Below are 19,278 nucleotides of genomic sequence, written 5' to 3'. Positions count from 1 at the left end.
TGCGGAATTGACCCTCTCCAGGGTCACCAAACTCCCTGAATCCTGAAGTCCCATCACTTGGACACCATTTCACAGTTAGCTGGCACTCCTGTGGTCCCTTGCCAGGATGAGGAACAGCATTGCAGGCAGGGTTGGCAAAGTAGGAGTTGTGCCGGCCAATTCTGCAGTCCATCGGCCCTCGGCATTGTGGTACCCAGTTCTCCTCCGCACAATTCCAATTAAAGAGACAGCTCCCGGCTCTCAGCACTCCACCGAGCTGCACAAGTGACGCCATAGTACCAAGGCAATGTCACTTTCTGGCAGGACAGCTTCTCCATGCTTTCAGACCACGACTCCAACACTGTTGCCGCATTTATGCACTACCTCCAATCCTTACACTGCAATTGTCTGTGCTCTCTGGGATATCATGTCGCATTCTCTACCAATTGTAGGAATTCATGCTGTCAGGTAGGCAATAGGTAACGTTCACACAGGCTTTGCAGTTTTGGGCCTAACACATGCAGTTTTTGTTGCTTTCCACAAGTTGCTCAGCACCTAAATCAAAACCATAAACATAAGTCCCTAGCCTTGTCCACGTGCTAACTAACCAGAACAGACCCTGGTTACATATACACAGCTGAGCTAGTCCCAGCTCGGTCAAGCAAAGCAGCTATTGTCCATTGCAACCAGTGATACTTGCGGTTCTCTGCACACGGCCTGTGCATTTAATCATGACAGCATATGTTAGTGCGGGCTCACCCGAACAGATTACAGTTCTTTCCACATACTTCATACACAGAAAAGGCACGGTCCCACCAGTTGCGGTATCCCCTTCAGCCCGAGCGCCATCAGCAGCCAGTGTCGAACAGAAGTGTTCAACTCCGGGCACAGTTCAAACTGAACAGGCTGCAGGTTCCACACGGTTCTCTGCAGCTCTCACAAATAGACTGCTTAGTGCAGTCTGAATTCAGAGAGAGACCCCAGCATGTCTCTCTCTCTCAGCAACAGCGCACATTTTGGTTCACCAGTAGCACACTCAACTCTGCTCCATCCAGCAGATGAACACTCCCTCAGGAGACTGCCACACAATGAATCTACTTTTTGCTTCTTAGAGAAACACTGCAGGTACTTCTAATCACACACTGCAGAGCTGGGATTTAACCCTGTCCTTCCTCCAGCTATGCTACATCAGTTATATTGAAATAAACAATACAGCAGGTTTATCAACATAGGTTAACAGTGAAACTACATTTACAATGTATAAGTGTTTTGTTTGCACAGCCATGTATGAGGCCTACATTTCAGGCCTGCTTTGGATGCTGATATTACTTGTGGATATTCTAGGCCAATCACAGGTCTATTGACTTTATCTATCAGCTTTATCCTGCAGACCAGGATTTGAAACTGTAAAAATGTGTCAAACTTTTTTATGAATTGGCATTGTTGGCAACTATCTAGGTAAGAATTCAATTACAAAATCAAAAAAAGGAAGAAAAGAATAAGAAGAAAAAAAATGAAAGTCAGATCTGGATATAATAAAACTTATTATATAATATTTCTCTTTAATATGTTTTTTTTGCTTAATTTTTACTTAATAGGTGTCAAAGGTGATGCTGGATTTCCTGGTTCACCTGGAGCCTCTGGCTTCCCTGGTATTAAAGGTGATGTAGGGTTTCCTGGAAACCAAGGTGTACGTGGCCCACAGGGTGTTCCTGGACTTCCTGGAATGGCAATGGATGGACCAAAAGGTGACAAGGGACAGCATGGTCCTCCAGGATTTCCAGGTAAATCAATGAACAAATAAATAATTTAACAATGTGCATCTTTATTATGTTTAGTATTAAACAGTATTAAATCACAGTTTATTACTAATATATGAATTCACATTGTGTGTATTAGTAATATGCTTCTTCATTAACTACAAGAGACATTCCCAGATAGCAAAAACATTGCCTAAAGGGATGATATGCCCTAAAATAGCAAAAAAAATTTTACACTATTCTCATCCTTCTTCGTTCAAATGCAGCCCCGGAACTCCTTGGTTTACTTCCTAGTAGCTATCCCTTGTCATCTAACTATGGGTTCGTTTAGACAGGACCATAATAGAGAATGAGAGTTCCTGGAAATACTTCCTGATTATTGGCCTGTCTAACTGCCCAGTGATCACCCAACAAACGAGTAAGATGCTCATTTATTGGGTTGGGATGATTTTTAAGCAAGGTTGAAAAATATTGCTCTTGTCAGCACATTTGTGATAATGGAACCCATTTTGCCCTGTGTGAGGGTGTGTCTAATATTATCACAACATGACAATCCAGTCGTGTTATTTGCTGGTAGTTTTGACTGATGCTTAGAAACCATTCTTATAATTTCTAAATATTTAGATTTGAGAGTCCTCAGTGGTTGATACCTTTTAATGGCTAACTGAAAAGATGGTAACAAATTGCAAGCTTTCGAGACTACTCAGGTCTCTTAATCAGGCTAACTGAAAAGATGGTAACAAATTGCAAGCTTTCGAGACTACTCAGGTCTCTTCATCAGGCATAGTATAGATACTATGCCTGATGAAGAGACCTGAGTAGTCTCGAAAGCTTGCAATTTGTTACCATCTTTTCAGTTGGCCATTAAAAGGTATCAACCACTGAGGACTCTCAAATCTAAATATTTTTCTATCTACTGGCTAACACGGTACAAGAATATATATTTTCCCAATATTATAATTTCTAGAAATTTAAGCTGTGAGAAGATGATACTGCTTGTTAGTTACATATTCTATTTTCCAAGGTGTTCCTGGACCTGTGGGTGTTGCTGGCTTTCCAGGACCGGAGGGAGCAAAAGGAGACAAAGGTGAAAGAGGTTGGCCTGGAGCCACTGGTTTTCAGGGAGTAAAAGGTGAATCTGGAAATCAGGGTCTTCCTGTAAGTAATTATTCCAATTTAGCTGCTTTCAATCTTTTCCATTCATTTTTCCAATAAGTAGAAGGTAATTAATTACTTTTTTGTAGGGAGATGCAGGTTTTCCAGGTCAAACAGGTGAAAAGGGTGACAGAGGACCTCAAGGAGTATCTGGATTTCCAGGTAAAGTAAAAGTAATGTATTGACATAGGTAAAATGGTAAAAAATAATAAATAATAAAAGCAAGCAAGCTAACTAAAAATATCTTATCCATGGAAGAAAAAGGTATTGCTATATGGGCCATATGAGAATACTTATTTTAAACACCTCCATTTTTAATGGCACATGGTAGGTGAGGACCCTATTACAGATAAAACGTTGCAGCATAGGAATGCTAAGTTACTCCTCTACACAATAGCTTACTATCTATCTATCTATCTATCTATCTATCTATCTATCTATCTATCTATCTATCTATCTATCTATCTATCTATCTCTCTATCTCTCTCTCTCTATATATATCCCTCTATCTATCTATTTCTCTATCTATCTATCTATCTATCTATCTATCTATCTATCTATCTCTATCTATCTCTCTATCTATCTCTCTCTCTCTATCTATCTATCTATCTATCTATCTATCCATCTATCCCTCTATCTATCTATCTATCTATTTATCTATCTCTCTCTCTCTCTCTATCTATCTATCTATCTATATATCACAACTATAACTGAAAAAACATTCACATTTTATATTGTCATATTTTAGGATTAAAAGGTACAGAAGGTCCAATGGGAGAGAAAGGACAAGATGGAGACCGAGGAGAGTCTGGCCCAAGAGGTGAGTAAATTGTCTCAAGAAAAAGGTGTTTCCTTACACAGGAACATCTACAATTAGTCAGTAAAGCATTAAAGGCTATTGGTGATCTCATAAGTCTAACATAAAAAATAAATCAGCCATTGGAAAATCTTGGGCCCTGAAAGCAATTCTAACCTCTTAATAAGGGTGTAATCACACAACCGTATTCTATGCCATTTTACAGTTTCAACGACCAGTGCAACCACTTGATTTGGACTAGCAGCAATATAAACATACAGTATATGAAGATGTTAGTTCATTTCAGTAAACACACGGATGAGACAGACATTGTAGCCGTAACACAGTGAATACAAATTCTAGGATACACAAATGATCTATCACCATCTCTACTCCCCTTCCCCCACACACACCACACACAGGAATCCTTCCAATACACAACATGTAGACTAGCCTCCCCAATGGCACATGTATATATACGTGCAATATATCAAATACAATATATATATTTATATATATATATATATATATATATATATATATATATATATACATACACAAATATATATAATTAAACAAATTTTCTTTATTCACCCTCCCGAGGTCCAGCTCTGACTCTCCACCACTGCGTCCAATATCTGATACTTCTGGTATCTAATATTGACTGAAGCGCTGACAGCACGTGCGGCAGTTGATCAGTGAGCTTAGTTGCTCTGAGCTGGGATAGATCTATTAGTGATAGACGCCGCACTTTCAACATGATGTCAGTGCTGCAGCCAATATCAGATAACAGGAGCATCGGTCGAGACTCACCTGTGGACCTGAGAATGATGAGTAAGGGGCAGTTTGCTTTTTTTTTTTAGAACAAACCGTGCTGACATGTATTTTCTGAAAGGGGATAACCCTTTAAAGGTTCCAGTGTCAAAATTGTTTTTTTTGCTATATGATGCATAATATCAGACACACTTAAGCAAAATTCTTTTTATTGTTTCAATTTAAACAGTTTTTCTTAAATAACTTGATATTTAAATAATAATGATGTGATGTTTTTGCTCTGCAACTGTTATTAATGGAACCAATATTTGATTACAGCATAACTACCTTAAACCTTTATTTACTTTTATCTTAGTTCTTTGAATATAGTTTTCTTCTTTAAGCAGGATTGACTTTCTATGGTGATGAATTTCGTTATATATACTTTTGGTGATTGGATCTCTGTTTTTCTTAAAAAAACAAACACTAAAAAAAACTAACTCCATCTCCCTTACAAAAATAGATTTAAAGTTGTATTAGCATTTTATAAAGTCATGGCATAGCATTCAAATATGCCATCGCTTTATTATTGAAGCTAAGGAGAAGCGTAAAGCTCAGATAGGGTTTTATCCATATTATGCAGAGTAGGTAAACATGTAGTTGTATGCTCACCTGGTGGGTGTGTGTAGACACAACCACTGTATAGTGTGAAAATATCAGCTTCTGCAGTATCCATGGGGATTCAACATGCCAATACACCAGGAAGGTATTGCTGGATTGCCAAAAACATGGATCCGAAGACCAGTGGTTTATTGTCAACGCATCTCAAAGTCAAACCGACTGCTTCTTCAGTAAAAACATGTGGTTGTCCTGAAGAAGGAGTCGGTTTAACTTTGAAATGCGTTGACAATAAACCACTTTTATTAACCTCTGGTCTACAGATTCATGTTTTTGGCGATCCAGCAGCGCAGTTAAAGGCCACTTTTTCCTTGTATGTTGATCACTTTATTATTAGTGGTGGTCAGAATACTAGGAACCTCACCAATTCAGAGAATGAAGTGCCCTGGAAGATTTTTGGTTCTGCATCCCTCTTAAAATTTTCCCTGGTTATTGACACTCTTCGCCATTCACCGTTCAAGAAACTGCTCCATGGCCCCATTAACTGGAATAGTGCAAATGAGTAATTGAGTAATTTTTTAAAATTGTATTCTCCTATTTTTTGCTTATACAATTTTGGTACTTCAGTTTTCATTTTCTGGAAATGGAATAACTTAACTCTTTAAAACAGAGTCATACTGCTATATTTACAGTCATGAAACAAACTAAGTACAGGGCATAATATCAAGTAAGTATCAGGACACAATAAAAAAACATCTAGTCCTCTGAAAGGTCTGAAAATTTTGTATTGGGTAGGACAGTGGCTTAGTGGTTAGTATTGTAGTGCTGGGGTCCTGGGTTAACCCCTTAACACCATGGCCATTTTCCGTTTTTTCTTCCCCTTCTTCCAAGAGTGATAACTTTTATTTTTCCGTCAGTATAGCCGTATGAGAGCTTGTTTTTTGCTGGATGAGTTGTACTTTTGAACAACACCATTGATTTTATCATACAGTATAGTGTACTGGAAAACGTGAAAAAAATTCCAAGTGCAATGAAATTGCAAAAAAAAGTGTAATTCCACAATAGTTTTTTGATTTTTTTATATTTACCATGTTCACTATATGGTAAAACTGACCTGGTAATATGATTCTCCAGGTCAGTATGAATACGCAGACACCAAACATGTATAGTTTAGTTCAGGGTCGGACTGGGGTGTCTGGGGCCCACAGGGGGAATTGACTCTAGAGGCCCACCTACAGCAATATGCAGATATCTGTTATCCACTATCCCTATTATTGTGGAGCATTGACTGGCGGCTCCTGCACATCTACTGTGCACATAATATAACTGGGATGTACAGTTATGGTAGTTTGCATTAAAGAGCTTCTTTGGTTAAAACAAGTTATCACCGATCCATGGGCTGCACAGGATAGGTGATAACTTATTGATCGTTTGGGTCCGAACATTGGAAACCGCACCAATTGAAAGAATGGGGACGTTTTATCCCTGACAGGACACTTATCCCCATTTTAAAATGCAGCGACAGGTGGGACGTCTGACCGCAGCTCAATTCATTCTCTTGGGGGCTTCCAAAAAAGAGCAGCGCTCACAGCCACTGAGAGAATGAATGGATCCGTGGTCTAGTCATACAAGGGCTCCAGTCTAATGGGGAGAAAAGCTCCACATTCTGCCGATTGGGTCCCAGCAGTCAGACCTCCACCAATCAATAAATTATCACTTATCCTGTGGAGAGGTGATTACTTGTTTTCACCAGAGAACCCTTGTAAGTGCATCTCTGCTGCTCTGGTCCAAGTATTTAATCTCTAAGGCCACGGCCCCACTATCAGTATTTGGTCAGTATCCGGTCAGTATTTTTTCTCAGGAGTGGGAGCCAAAACCAGGTGAGGAACAATCAGAGAAAAGGTATAATAGAAACACGTGCACCAATTCTGCATTTATCACCCACTCCTGGTTTTGGCTCCCACTCCCGAGAAAAAATACTGACCGAATACTGACCAAATACTGATTGTGGGGCTGTGTCCTAATGTAAAAAAAATATTTTCCTAGTTAATATCAGCGAGAACAAATGACCGCCATCCACAAAACAATCCACTATACCAACACCAATAGCACCACATAGAAAAGGGACAAATGCCACCACACCATGACCAGATCACATATTATCACCACAAAGTGATCGAATAATACCACATACAAGGAACAAATACTGCCACACCATGACCAGACCACATATTACCACCACATAGTGACCGAATAATACCACATACAAGGAACAAATACTGCCACACCAGGACTGTAACACATATTACCACCACAAAGTGACCGAATAATACCACATACAAGGAAAAAATACTGCCACACCATGACCGGACCACATATTACCACCACATAATGACCAAATGCACAATACTGATCTTGAATACAAACCACAATACTAACAACATTGTTATTACCACCAGCGACATTATACACAGGAGCTCTGTATATAATGTCAGTGTACAGGTAATACAGTGATCACCGGTGACATTATACACAGGAGCTCTGTATATAGTGTATAGGTAATACAGTGGTCACCAGTGACATACACAGGAGCTCTGTATACACTATATAGTGTATAGTGTAAGTGTACATGTAATACACTGACTCACCAGTGACGTCTCTAGGTGAAGTCCTTCATCTTCACTTTTCTTCTTCATCTGGTACAGACCACCATCACTTCTTCCAGCCAGGACTCATCTCTGCAGAAAATAACACACAGTTATCAATAACTGATCTCTTCTAGAGCACATTCCCACTTTTTCCCCCCAACTTCTACACTATACCAGTTGGAGAAAAAGAGCGACATAGTGCCCCCCTGCACAGTAACAGGACCCACCTTTTGTCCCCTCCCATGGAAAACAGTTTCTTAAAAAGTAAATTATATTACAGAAGTAATAATGTCCCTAATTGGACTCTAAAGTAATAATGTTCCCCACTCGCCACCATAAACTAATAATGTATGTTCCTCAATCTGCCCCCAAAAAGTAATTAAGTCCCTTGTCCAGCCTGGCCCCCCATGTGTCCAGTCTTACCTCCTCACCCATATATCCATCCTGGCCCCTCCACATGTATCCATCCTGCCCCCCCACATATATCCATTCTGACACCGCCCCCCGCATATATCCATTCTGCGACCGCTCCCCGCATATATCCATTCTGCCACCCACCCCCGCATATATCCATTCTGCCACCCACCCCCACTTATATCCATTCTGCCACCCACCCCCGCATATATCCATTCTGCCACCCACCCCCGCATATATCCATTCTGCCACCCACCCCCACATATATCCATTCTGCCACCTACTCCGCATATATCCATTCTGCCACCCACCCCCCCATATATTTGTCCTGGCCTCCATGTGTCCAGCCTGCCCCCTCCCATATATCCATCCTGGCCCCCCATGTGCCCAGCCTGCCCCCCCATATATCCATCCTGGCCTCCATGTGTCCAGCCTGCCCCCCCATATATCCATCCTGGCCTCCATGTGTCCTTTTTTTTGCTTGTCCCCCCCCTTCTCTTCTTCCCCCTCTCCTCTGCAGCAGGGGGCGGGGCCCACCTAGGAAATCCCCGGTACCCCGCCAGCCTAGTCCAACCCTGGTTTAGTTTTTATTTTCGTGGTGAAAAAAAATTCCCAAATTTGTATGAAAAAAAATTTTTGGGCGCCATTTTCTGAGACCCATATCATTTTCATTTTTTGAGATCTGGGTCTGGGTGATGGCTTATTTTTTTTGCCCTGAGCTGACATTTTTATTGATGCCATCTAGAGGTAGATGCAATGTTTTCTATTGCATTGTTGTGGCAGCCAAAATACGTAATTCTGCCATTTCTATTCTCTTTTTCCTTACACTGTTTACCGATTGGATTAAGTGTGTTTATATTTTGATAGATCGGGCGTTTATGAATGCAGTGATACCAAATATGTGTATTTTTTGTTTTTAATTGTTTTATTTTCAATGGGGCAAAGTGGGGGGGTGATTTGAACTTTTTATTTTTTTTATTTTTTCGTATTTGTAAAAACTTTTGTTCACTTTTTACTGTCTTCAGTAGTCCCCTTAAGTTATTCGAAGCTGCGATCATCCGATCGCCTGTGCTATACATAGCAGGGCTTGAGCACTGCTATGTATAACAGAAATTACGATCTCCTATGAATGCTGGCCACGAGCCAGCGTTCACAGGAGATTCACAATGACAGGCATGGGGGTCTTCTGCAGACCCCCAGCTGTCATGACAACCCATCGGCGCCCCCGCATTCCCCCGATCACGTGACAGGGGTGCTGATATGCGGGATTCTGGCTGGCGTGTGTTAAATCCTATTGTCAGAGATTTAACAGGACAGCGGGATTTAACTGGTTAACAGCCACGGGTGGGTCTTGGATCCACTTGTGTCTGTTAAAGGCACATGACAGTTGATTAATAAGCTTTCATGTGCAGGGAAAGATGTGGGCTCAGTGTTGGAGCCCGCATCGAAGTCAATGACACAGCATATCACGGAACTATACGTCATGTCATGAAGGGGTTAAAATCCCACCAAGGACAACACCTGCAAGTAGTTTGTATGTTCTCCCCTTGTTTGGTTGGGTTTCTTCCAAGTATTCTGGTTTCCTCCCCCGCTCCAAAGACAAACTGATAGGGAATTTATATTGTGAGCCCCAATGGGGACAGTGATGATGATGTCTGTAAAGCGCTATGGAAATGAATGGCGATATATAACTGGGTAAAATAAATAAATGTAAATACAACCTCAGGTTAAATTTGACCAATTACATTGTGTCATTATTTATTCAACTAAAGGCAAAATGCAGAAGCAGTGTGTGCTAAATGAGGTACACCCCATGATGCAATAGCTTGTAAAACCACCTTTAGCAGCAATAACTTAAAGTGATTGTTTTTTGTATGCCTTTATGACAGTATGGGATGAGGTGTGACTTTGACTGGTCTATTGCAACTTGTTGTTTCTTTTCTTTTTCAGCCATTCTGGTGTAGATTTGATGGTGTGCTTGAGATCATTCTCCTGTTATTTGACCCAGTTTTTTAAGCAAGCTTTAGCATTTGCATAGATATCCTTACATTTGACGCTATAAACGTTTAGTATATAGAGACAATCATGATCGTCTCAATGTGTGCAAAACGCCCAGGTCCTATGGCTGCATTACAAGCCTAATTATCACCCCTCCACCACTGTGCTTGTCATTTGGTATGAGGTGTTTGGTTTACACCATATGTGGCACATGACATTATGGCTAATCATCTCCTATTTGTTCTTATCTGTTCAAAAGATATTATTCCAGAAGTCTTGTGTTTTTTTTGTTATGTTATTTTGAGACATAAGAGACTTTCTCCTGGAAACCATTCCTAACATGCCATACTTGATCAGTCTTTTTTCTTCTGCTTTCATGAACATTAGGATTAAACATGTCCAGTGAGGCCTTAAGAGTGTACTCTGTAGCTCTTGTTTTTTTTGCAGTTTCTCTGAGCATAGCACAATCTGACCTTGGGGTGAATTTGCTGAGGCCTCAAGTCCTGGGAAGAATGTCAGCTTTCTTGAATGTTTTCCACTTGTGGATTTACAGTACACTGTTGGACTCCAAGTTGTTTGGCCTTGGCTTTATAACCATGATGGATGGGCAAAAACAAGTTCTTTTCTATGATCATTGTTGGTGTCTTTCCTCCTTAGTATTGTGTAAACACACACCTGAATGCTGCACACCAACAAACAGCCAACACTCCAGCTTTTATTAAAGTGGTCATCCTTGGTAATAAACAATTAATCAACTGGCTTGCTTATTTCCCTCTTACTTCCTATGGAAGCAGTAAGGGTGTATTTAATTTTATACACACTGCTTTTGCTGTTTAGTCTAGTTACTGTTAATTAATAATTTGTCATGTGTTGTTGTTCATCTGCAGTTGCATTTGCCTAATTTTAGGACCTTCTAATGACCAAATGTGGTTTATTATGTCCTGATATATACAATAACAGAATTTTAAGCGAGTGTACTTAGTTTTTCTCATGACATACTTATGTAATAGGTGACAATTCTTTGTTTGTTCTCATTAGGATCACAAGGTCTTCCAGGGCCTGCAGGTGCATTCCAGACATTCAAAGGAGAACCTGGTCCACCTGGACTACAGGGTCCCTTTGGTCCAAAAGGTATTCCTGGTTTTCCAGGTGCTAAAGGAGAGCAAGGTTAGTATGTTCGCTTTAATTCAGTCTAATTGTGTATAAATACATTACTAGATAGCAAATAAACATTTTACCTAATTTTCTGTAGGTCCAAGTGGTGCAGTTGGCTTCCCTGGTCCAAGTGGGGTGCCAGGAATAAATGGTATCCCAGGGCAGAAGGGAGAATTAGGTCCCAATGGGCCAACAGGTATGTTTTTGTATATTTTAGATTTTCTAAGAAGAGCATGTAACCCATTTTTTATTTACGTTAGATAACATTTTATCACTAAAACATAATCATATACATATAGATTTTTATCAATGTTTTTAAACTTTTAGGTCCAAGAGGATATCAAGGTTCACCAGGTTCAGATGGCTTACCTGGTCCAATGGGATTACCTGGCCCAGCTTCTATGGCTCATGGGTTCCTAGTGACAAGGCACAGTCAAACAATTGAGGTTCCACAATGTCCCTTTGGTACAGTTCCAGTCTATAGTGGCTACTCACTTCTCTATGTACAAGGAAATGAAAGGGCACACGGACAAGATCTTGGTAAGAAATTGTTATATTAAATGTCCATTACTGTTGTATTTATTCATACTAACGTTGGCTTTTTATATACAATCTCTCTATAAATTCTACTAGTTATGCCAAACTTTTAGATTCAGTGTGAATTACCTACAATTATATTGTTTCAATTTTAGGTGCTGCAGGAAGCTGTCTTCGTAAATTCAGCACAATGCCCTTCCTATTTTGCAATATTAATAATGTTTGCAACTTTGCATCAAGGAATGATTATTCCTACTGGTTATCCACTCCTGAACCAATGCCAATGAGCATGGCTCCAGTAACTGGGGAGAGTATCCAGCCATTCATCAGCAGGTAACTAAGCTGACCTTTTTAATATATTGTTTTGTTTTTTAATAAAAATGACTATGACATGAAAAGAATACACTGAGCTTGAAATGCAAAACCTTGCCATTTGTGCTTTTGTAAGGTTTCGATGTAAATATTAGTAAGTTAGTATATTCTTTTCTGCAATTGATCTAACTATCTTATGTTGGATTTGGTCATCCATTTATTCTCTATGGGACAAAATAGGTTACAAATTTGGATTAACTCTGCCCTTGAATAGGCAGCCCATCTATGCAACATGCCTGTGGACTATTGTGTACACAGTACAAAAAGAAGTCATGAAGAAAAGGGCTAACATAATCCACAATGGCACTAGTTGATTGTGGAGTGCCCTTAGAATCTTAGGTGTAGTAAGTTATTGTCCAAACCAAACAAGCCCTTTAAGTGAATTAGTATTTGGTATTACATGTTCCTCCTACATTTGTAACACTGAGAAAATATTAATCCCACCATTACAAAGTTATTTTTCTAACCTTTAAGTTTAGTTGACCTCTTCTTGAACTATAAATCATGGTTAATTTCATTCATTGCAAGACTAAAAGGTCTGTTTTTGCTTGTATTTTGTTAATAGTTCCATACTTTACTGATGATGAACACCAATGATTGTTTTCAATAGGTGCAGTGTTTGTGAGGCCCCTGCAATGGTAATGGCCGTACATAGCCAAACAATTATGTTACCAGCTTGTCCAGATGGATGGATTTCACTGTGGATTGGATATTCCTTTGTAATGGTGAGCGTTCATGCACTATTCCTACGTTGTTTTGATAGTGGGATATTTCATACTAAAAGCATGCTAAATGCAAATTACATTTTCTCACATGTATATTTTATTAATACTTCTAGCAAACCAGTGCTGGTGCTGAAGGCTCAGGCCAAGCTTTGGCATCACCAGGGTCTTGTTTAGAAGAATTCCGCAGTGTGCCATTCATTGAGTGCCATGGACGAGGAACCTGCAACTACTATGCCAATACCTACAGCTTTTGGCTTGCTACAATAGAGAGGAATGAAATGTTCAAGTGAGTTGACAATTCAATGTTAAAATGTTTCATTAACTTAATTTCAATAAAACTAGTTAAATTTCATGATCAGAATTGAATAAATAAAATGTTGCTCTTATATGTTGCTTCCAACAAAGAAACAACCCAGCTGACTGCCCAGCGGTCTCTAGATGTCGCCTGGTCCACATGTAGCTCTGCAGATATCTTTATAAATGTCTCTACAGAGTCTGCTGCTGCACAAAAAATGATTTCCCTAATGTCACAAAAAATTCCCATATTAAATTAACATAAAAAGCTGCTGACGTCACTAAAAACAATACATCATTTTTGGAAATAACCGATTGGCAAAAAAAAATTACAGCTTTAAAATCTGCATGTGTTAACAAAATTGCATGTTAATAAATATTATATTTTAGTAGATGGTTAGATAAAACTTTCAGCAAATCTGGTTGGAAAATTAACAATAAGGCCCCGATCCATTAAGACTGTCTTGAGCCAATCTTAATGAAAAGGCCGTTGGAGTAAGCTTTGCCTTATTTATTAAAGAGGAACTTTCACCCAATTTTTCAATTTGAATTGGACACACCATGTAATAATGGCTGCAGAGTGGAATAAAATATTTTTGCTCTTTTAAATTTCTCCTTTCTGTTGCTGAGATATTAGCAATCAAAGTATTTCGCTCCCAATATGTTATATTTTGTTGAGTAAAAGTGGATGTTATTAGATGACAACTCATACAGGGAGAAGTTGTACACAACCCCAATAAAAACACCCAAAAACACCCAGTTAGACAAAGTTAACATATTGATTGCTAATACCTCTGCAATGTAGAGGTGAAATTACAAACAAACATAAATGTTTTATTCCGTTCTGCAGCCACTATCCCATCCTATGTCCATCTCAGCATGAAAAATTTGGTGAAAGGTCCTCTTTAAGAGGCAGTAATTGGTCAGTATTTCACATCAGTATTTGTAAGCCAAAACCAGGAGTGGGTGATAAATACAGAAGTGGTGACGTGTTTCTATTATCCTTTTCTCTGATTGTTCCACTCCTGGTTTTGGCTTACAAATACTGATGTAAAATACTGACCAAATCCTGAACGTGTCAACGTGATCTCAGGCACATGTCACAAGTTTAAGTCAGAGTCTGGAGTATATTTCTGGAGTAAGTTACGCCACTAAAGTGGCATAACTTATCATGAGTTTGACAGGTAGGTATAACCATGTCTTGATCATGCTCTGCCCATAGCTGGCCAGGAGTGGTGTACAAACGCCAAAAGTTGCAATATTTTTGCGCAACTTTTGAGTTACATTAAAGTAAATGTGACTTATTAAAGGGAATCTGTCCTTAACTCCTGGGAGCCGCATTTTCAGTACGGTAATTGAGCACCTTTCAACCGCTATGACCCATGCAGATTAAGGCTATATCTGCAGGTTAGCAGCTTTATCCTATGTTAAAAGTTCTCTTTAATATACTGCTGTAATTTATATTGACTAATTTATTATTCATTTTGATTTGCACAGAAAACCTACTCCGTCAACTCTCAAAGCTGGAGACCTCCGTACACATGTCAGCCGCTGTCAAGTATGCATGAGACAAACTTAAAGACCAACGTTTTACAACACATGGTGCTATTTGTGTTATCCAAGAAGCCAAATACTATATCAATGTACCTCACTATTGTACAAGAAAAACAGTAAAGTGCATTATAGGAACTTACATAACTAACTGTGTTCTTAATGGTCCTCGTCCATGGTCCTTGTCCATGGTCCTTGTCCAAAGGCAAGACAGCCAAGACTAGATTCCTTTATTACATATGAGATGGCACTTTGAAATTACATAATGTTATAATGCACTGATCCTTTCCAGCAACAGAAGCTGATTCCTTAATTCATAAGGTGCTAGGAGATACGCAGTGCCTTATGCTGTTGACTCCTCTTATTTTTGTACTATATTTTAGGTTGTGTTTAAGAAATATAAATATTTGTTAAAATCATTGTATGTTTTTGAGAAGTATATAAATAACCATTATCTGCACAAAACATAGGTATGTTGTAACTGGTAGCACGCAACATAAAATCCCTTTTAGTGCCTTTTTGGATATTTGAAATCTAAATGAGAGCAAAAATATACTGATGTGACCGAAGTTCATCTAGTTAATAAACAGCAACTAATGTACATGAGAAAATAGTTGATAAGGCAGGTCGTCAGAGACTTGAGGTTTAGCAATGGCATATGTGTGAGATACAGTTTCCTCAGAGTAGCATTTCTGTTTCCCTATATCATTCAGTATAGTATATGGAATATCAAAAGTATTATCACTCATTTATATGATGCCGCAGAACACATTCCTGAGTATACATTTATATGCAGATGCTAAATACAGTACTCACATATAATAAAAATACAATTTCCCAGCAGTGAATTTATTATTTTAGTAATTTATGTCAGCAAACTAGTATATACTAATTTTGTTAATTGATATGTACATTTTTAAATATATATATAATGTATAATATAACAGTTGTGAGACCAGCTCCCTACTGTATTATGTCTGTTTACAAGATGAATTAACCACTTGCATCTGTATGAATACGAATACCATAAAAATGTCATCATTTACAATTGGGTATCAGATATTGTGAAAATGGAGAGGCAAGCTGTGACTGGGTTTACCAATATAGGTTGTGGCCACTAGAGATAAGCGGATTGATCCAAGGAGGATCGAGTTTGAGTTAAATTTCCTAAAATTTGCAGTTTCAAGCAAATTCGAACACTGCGAGATTCCATTTGCAGTCTGCAAAAAGAAAAACCTTTTCCGGCATCTGCTGAAGCACCAGAGAGGGGGATAATGTCTTTTTGCATGACCGAGGAGGCTTTCTTATAATGCCCTGTAGCTATGACATCCAACAGATTATCATTGTACATTACATTGTACAGTGGTGATCAGTACCTGGGCCATCACAGATCAGCGGTGCACCGTTTGTATGGCAGATTCGTTTTCCATCTACAGAATCACTGGGAGAGTCTCTTTCTCCTGTAGAGTGTTATCTCTTATAATCAACGGGGTCCTCTCTCTCTCCTGTAGTGTTTACGCTCTTATCATCAGCGGGGTCCACTCTCTCTTCTGTAGAGTGTAAGCTGTTATCATCAGCGGGGTCCTCTCTCTCTCCTGTAGAGTCTAAGCTGTTATCAGCAGGGTCCACTCTCTTCTGTAGAGTGTAAGCTGTTATCATCAGCGGGGTCCTCTCTCTCTCCTGTAGAGTCTAAGCTGTTATCATCAGCGGGGTCCCCTCTCTCTCCTATAGAGTGTAAGCTGTTATCAGCAGGGTCCACTCTCTTCTGTAGAGTGTAAGCTGTTATCATCAGCGGGGTCCTCTCTCTCTCCTGTAGAGTCTAAGCTGTTATCAGCAGGGTCCACTCTCTTCTGTAGAGTGTAAGCTGTTATCATCAGCGGGGTCCTCTCTCTCTCCTGTAGAGTCTAAGCTGTTATCATCAGCGGGGTCCTCTCTCTCTCCTGTAGAGTCTAAGCTGTTATCATCAGCGGGGTCCTCTCTCTCTCCTATAGAGTGTAAGCTGTTCTCATCAGCGGGGTCCTTTCTCTCTCCTGTAGAGTTTAAGCTCTAATGGCCAGCCAGGATTGCGCTCTCTCCTTTGTAGTGTGTAGGCTCTTATGGTGGATTCGTATTTTAAAAGATCCACACATCTTTAGTGGTCACCAATCAAACAGTATGAATATTTTCATCTTTGGTATAAGTTATCCATCTGCATCCAGGTATTTAGTTAATAATAGAACATTTTATAAGGAAATTTACTTCTCATGTTTTCATATCTTAGCAGAATACAACACTCCTGTTACCTGTAATACCCCTAATCCATCATTGTTTATACTTTATAATCATAGGTATTATTCAACCTTCTTGTGTAAGCCCAGCGAAATATATACATACAATATCAAGTCTAGTTTGATGTCAAATGTTTCACTTGATGGAAAAATTCAATGCTCTGAAAATCAGTAACCACTAATGCTGCAATCTGTAGCCCTTCCATCATAAATAAAAGTAAATTCTCAATTTTATCATAGTGTATAAGTTCTTACCACAGTTATAGTCCGGTAAATGACTATTGCTCATTTCGCCCTTCTACCCAGCTAATTCTTCTCTTTTCCATTAGGTCTGTGACATCACTTGATTAAAAACTGACTAGCTGTTTCTAAGTCTATGTAGAAGCAGGAAGTCTCTCTTCCCTGCATGAGTCATCACTGCAAAGTCCCTGACAGGGTGGAGGAGCAGTTGGGTCAGGAGTTGAAGATGGGGATGACTCATGCAGGGAAAATACACTTCCTGTTTCTACATAGAGCAGAGAAAATAGAAGAATTAACTGGGTAGAAAGGAAAAATGAGCAATTGTAAGTACACAGTGCTATAGGATATGATGACTGCAATATATTAAGAGGATAAAAACTTTGACGGGAAGAGTGCTTCTTAAAGTAAAAATAATTGATTTTCTTAGTGGCTGTGCATGCAGTAATATCAGACCTGTTGTCCAATGCCACCTCTATCACAAAGGTTACTTGGTATTTAAAAATACTCCATAGAATACGCTGGTCAAATCCTTACACAGGTTGCATATGACAAAACAATATAGTCCTTTAATAATGGTGTCATTGGCTCATTTGCCCATGATGTAGTAAATCCTCAACACTATTCTGAAGTCAATTTCATGATATGTATGTTTTAATACTTCATGGGCTCAGTGACACTGAACATGCACAATGTTTCTAATTGAAAACCGCCCTCATTAATGATCTAATGATTTTTCTTTGCGCTACTTGAATCGTCACCACTGTGTTTTCAATTATATATGTTTAACAATTGTTTTATATGGAAATTCCAAACCACCCTTTACAGCTGTTAAGGTCCCCTGTGCTCTTGTTGTGCATAACAGAAATATTCAGTTTTCAATAAACACTTATGTATTTTTTTACTGACTGGCTATATCAAGTGTGATGCTATTCTCAAAAAATATAATATTCAGTTTCAGAATTGTTTTTGTTCTAAAGACCTGTACGATGTCACAAATCATATAAAATGTAATAAGATGTCATCCTAGCCACAAAGCAACCTTGATCAGGAACACGTAGAGTTGTGACCCTGCATGCCTCCCAAAAATCACATATGAGTGTGATTAGACATTATGTAACACAATTTAAAGAAGGCGGTGGGGGAGGATTTAAGTGACAAGAAAGTTTAGTTTAAAGTGTAAGTAAAATAGAAATATAGTTCATCCAGATACTTCATATACTCAGTGAATGCATTAGGTTCCTTTACAATCACTCATATGTTGCCTGGTGAAAAATCCTTAAAATGTGGGCCATAACTTTTGACTGTTTTCTTGTGGTGTCAGTGTTGAATGCTTTCCCTTCTCCTGGTCAGTTTTCTTTAGGCGATTTGGTGACTTTTTTGTTCTTTAGTTTGTAACACAAAACTTCTTCGTGTTTTACCAAGCCAACATAAACAGCATTACTGTATTTTATTTGTTTTGTAAATTATTTTTTGTTTACTTTTTAAGTTACAACGTGAAGAATGTTCAAAGTTTCAAAGCAGAAGCCAATAAGAGATCATTATTGTAAACTATTGAAGATATCCAGTAGGTGGCGCTAATGCTCTGCTTTTTCTGTGAGTTTAAACAAGGAATCTAATAATTTTGCTGAATATTTATGTTATGGTGCAGAATAACATAGCCACAGTCCTATGTGTCCTTAATGTAACTGTCATGCTCTCATGCCAAACACAGCAAATTTATAAAAAGAGAATCTTCAAATGATTGACTAATCTAATCTGTCACTGCTGTAACATATACGTTCACCAATTGACGAGGGTATGTAAATACTCCCTCTCCCTCTAGATTTTTGAGCATCTGAGGATCAGCACTCAAATTCAGTCCATAACATCAAAATCCGTGTAGAAAACGATCTTTATTCCCAAATTTCGTGGAAGCACCGGTGTATTCTTGCAAGTTCGTGAATCATCTCCTGAACAGGCTTGGTAGCCATATTGAAGGAAATAAGACATCTATGGCAGACAATCCTAGACACATGC

General features: G+C 38.9%; 1 protein-coding gene across 1 annotated transcript in view; it reads left to right on the top strand.

Annotated features, from left to right (window-relative positions):
• COL4A1 (collagen type IV alpha 1 chain) overlaps window positions 1-18,163 on the top strand; it is a 218,498-nt gene extending 200,335 nt beyond the window's left edge. The window contains exons 42-52 of the mRNA XM_073664356.1: window positions 1,578-1,763; window positions 2,764-2,897; window positions 2,984-3,056; window positions 3,643-3,714; window positions 11,160-11,288; window positions 11,374-11,472; window positions 11,604-11,816; window positions 11,969-12,146; window positions 12,796-12,910; window positions 13,024-13,196; window positions 14,702-18,163. Coding sequence (XP_073520457.1) covers window positions 1,578-1,763; window positions 2,764-2,897; window positions 2,984-3,056; window positions 3,643-3,714; window positions 11,160-11,288; window positions 11,374-11,472; window positions 11,604-11,816; window positions 11,969-12,146; window positions 12,796-12,910; window positions 13,024-13,196; window positions 14,702-14,783 — 1,454 coding nt within the window. The 3' untranslated portion in view covers window positions 14,784-18,163. The remainder of the gene's footprint in view (window positions 1-1,577; window positions 1,764-2,763; window positions 2,898-2,983; window positions 3,057-3,642; window positions 3,715-11,159; window positions 11,289-11,373; window positions 11,473-11,603; window positions 11,817-11,968; window positions 12,147-12,795; window positions 12,911-13,023; window positions 13,197-14,701) is intronic.
• Window positions 18,164-19,278: the final 1,115 nt, after the last annotated feature.

This window comes from Phyllobates terribilis, unplaced genomic scaffold (genome assembly GCF_046119375.1).
Source record: "Phyllobates terribilis strain yellow unplaced genomic scaffold, ASM4611937v1 Scaffold_2__4_contigs__length_985480577, whole genome shotgun sequence".
In the NCBI taxonomy this organism is placed as follows: Eukaryota; Metazoa; Chordata; class Amphibia; order Anura; family Dendrobatidae; genus Phyllobates; species Phyllobates terribilis.
Note: the sequence above shows the minus strand (reverse complement) of the source record. Positions and strands in the feature narration are given on the sequence as shown.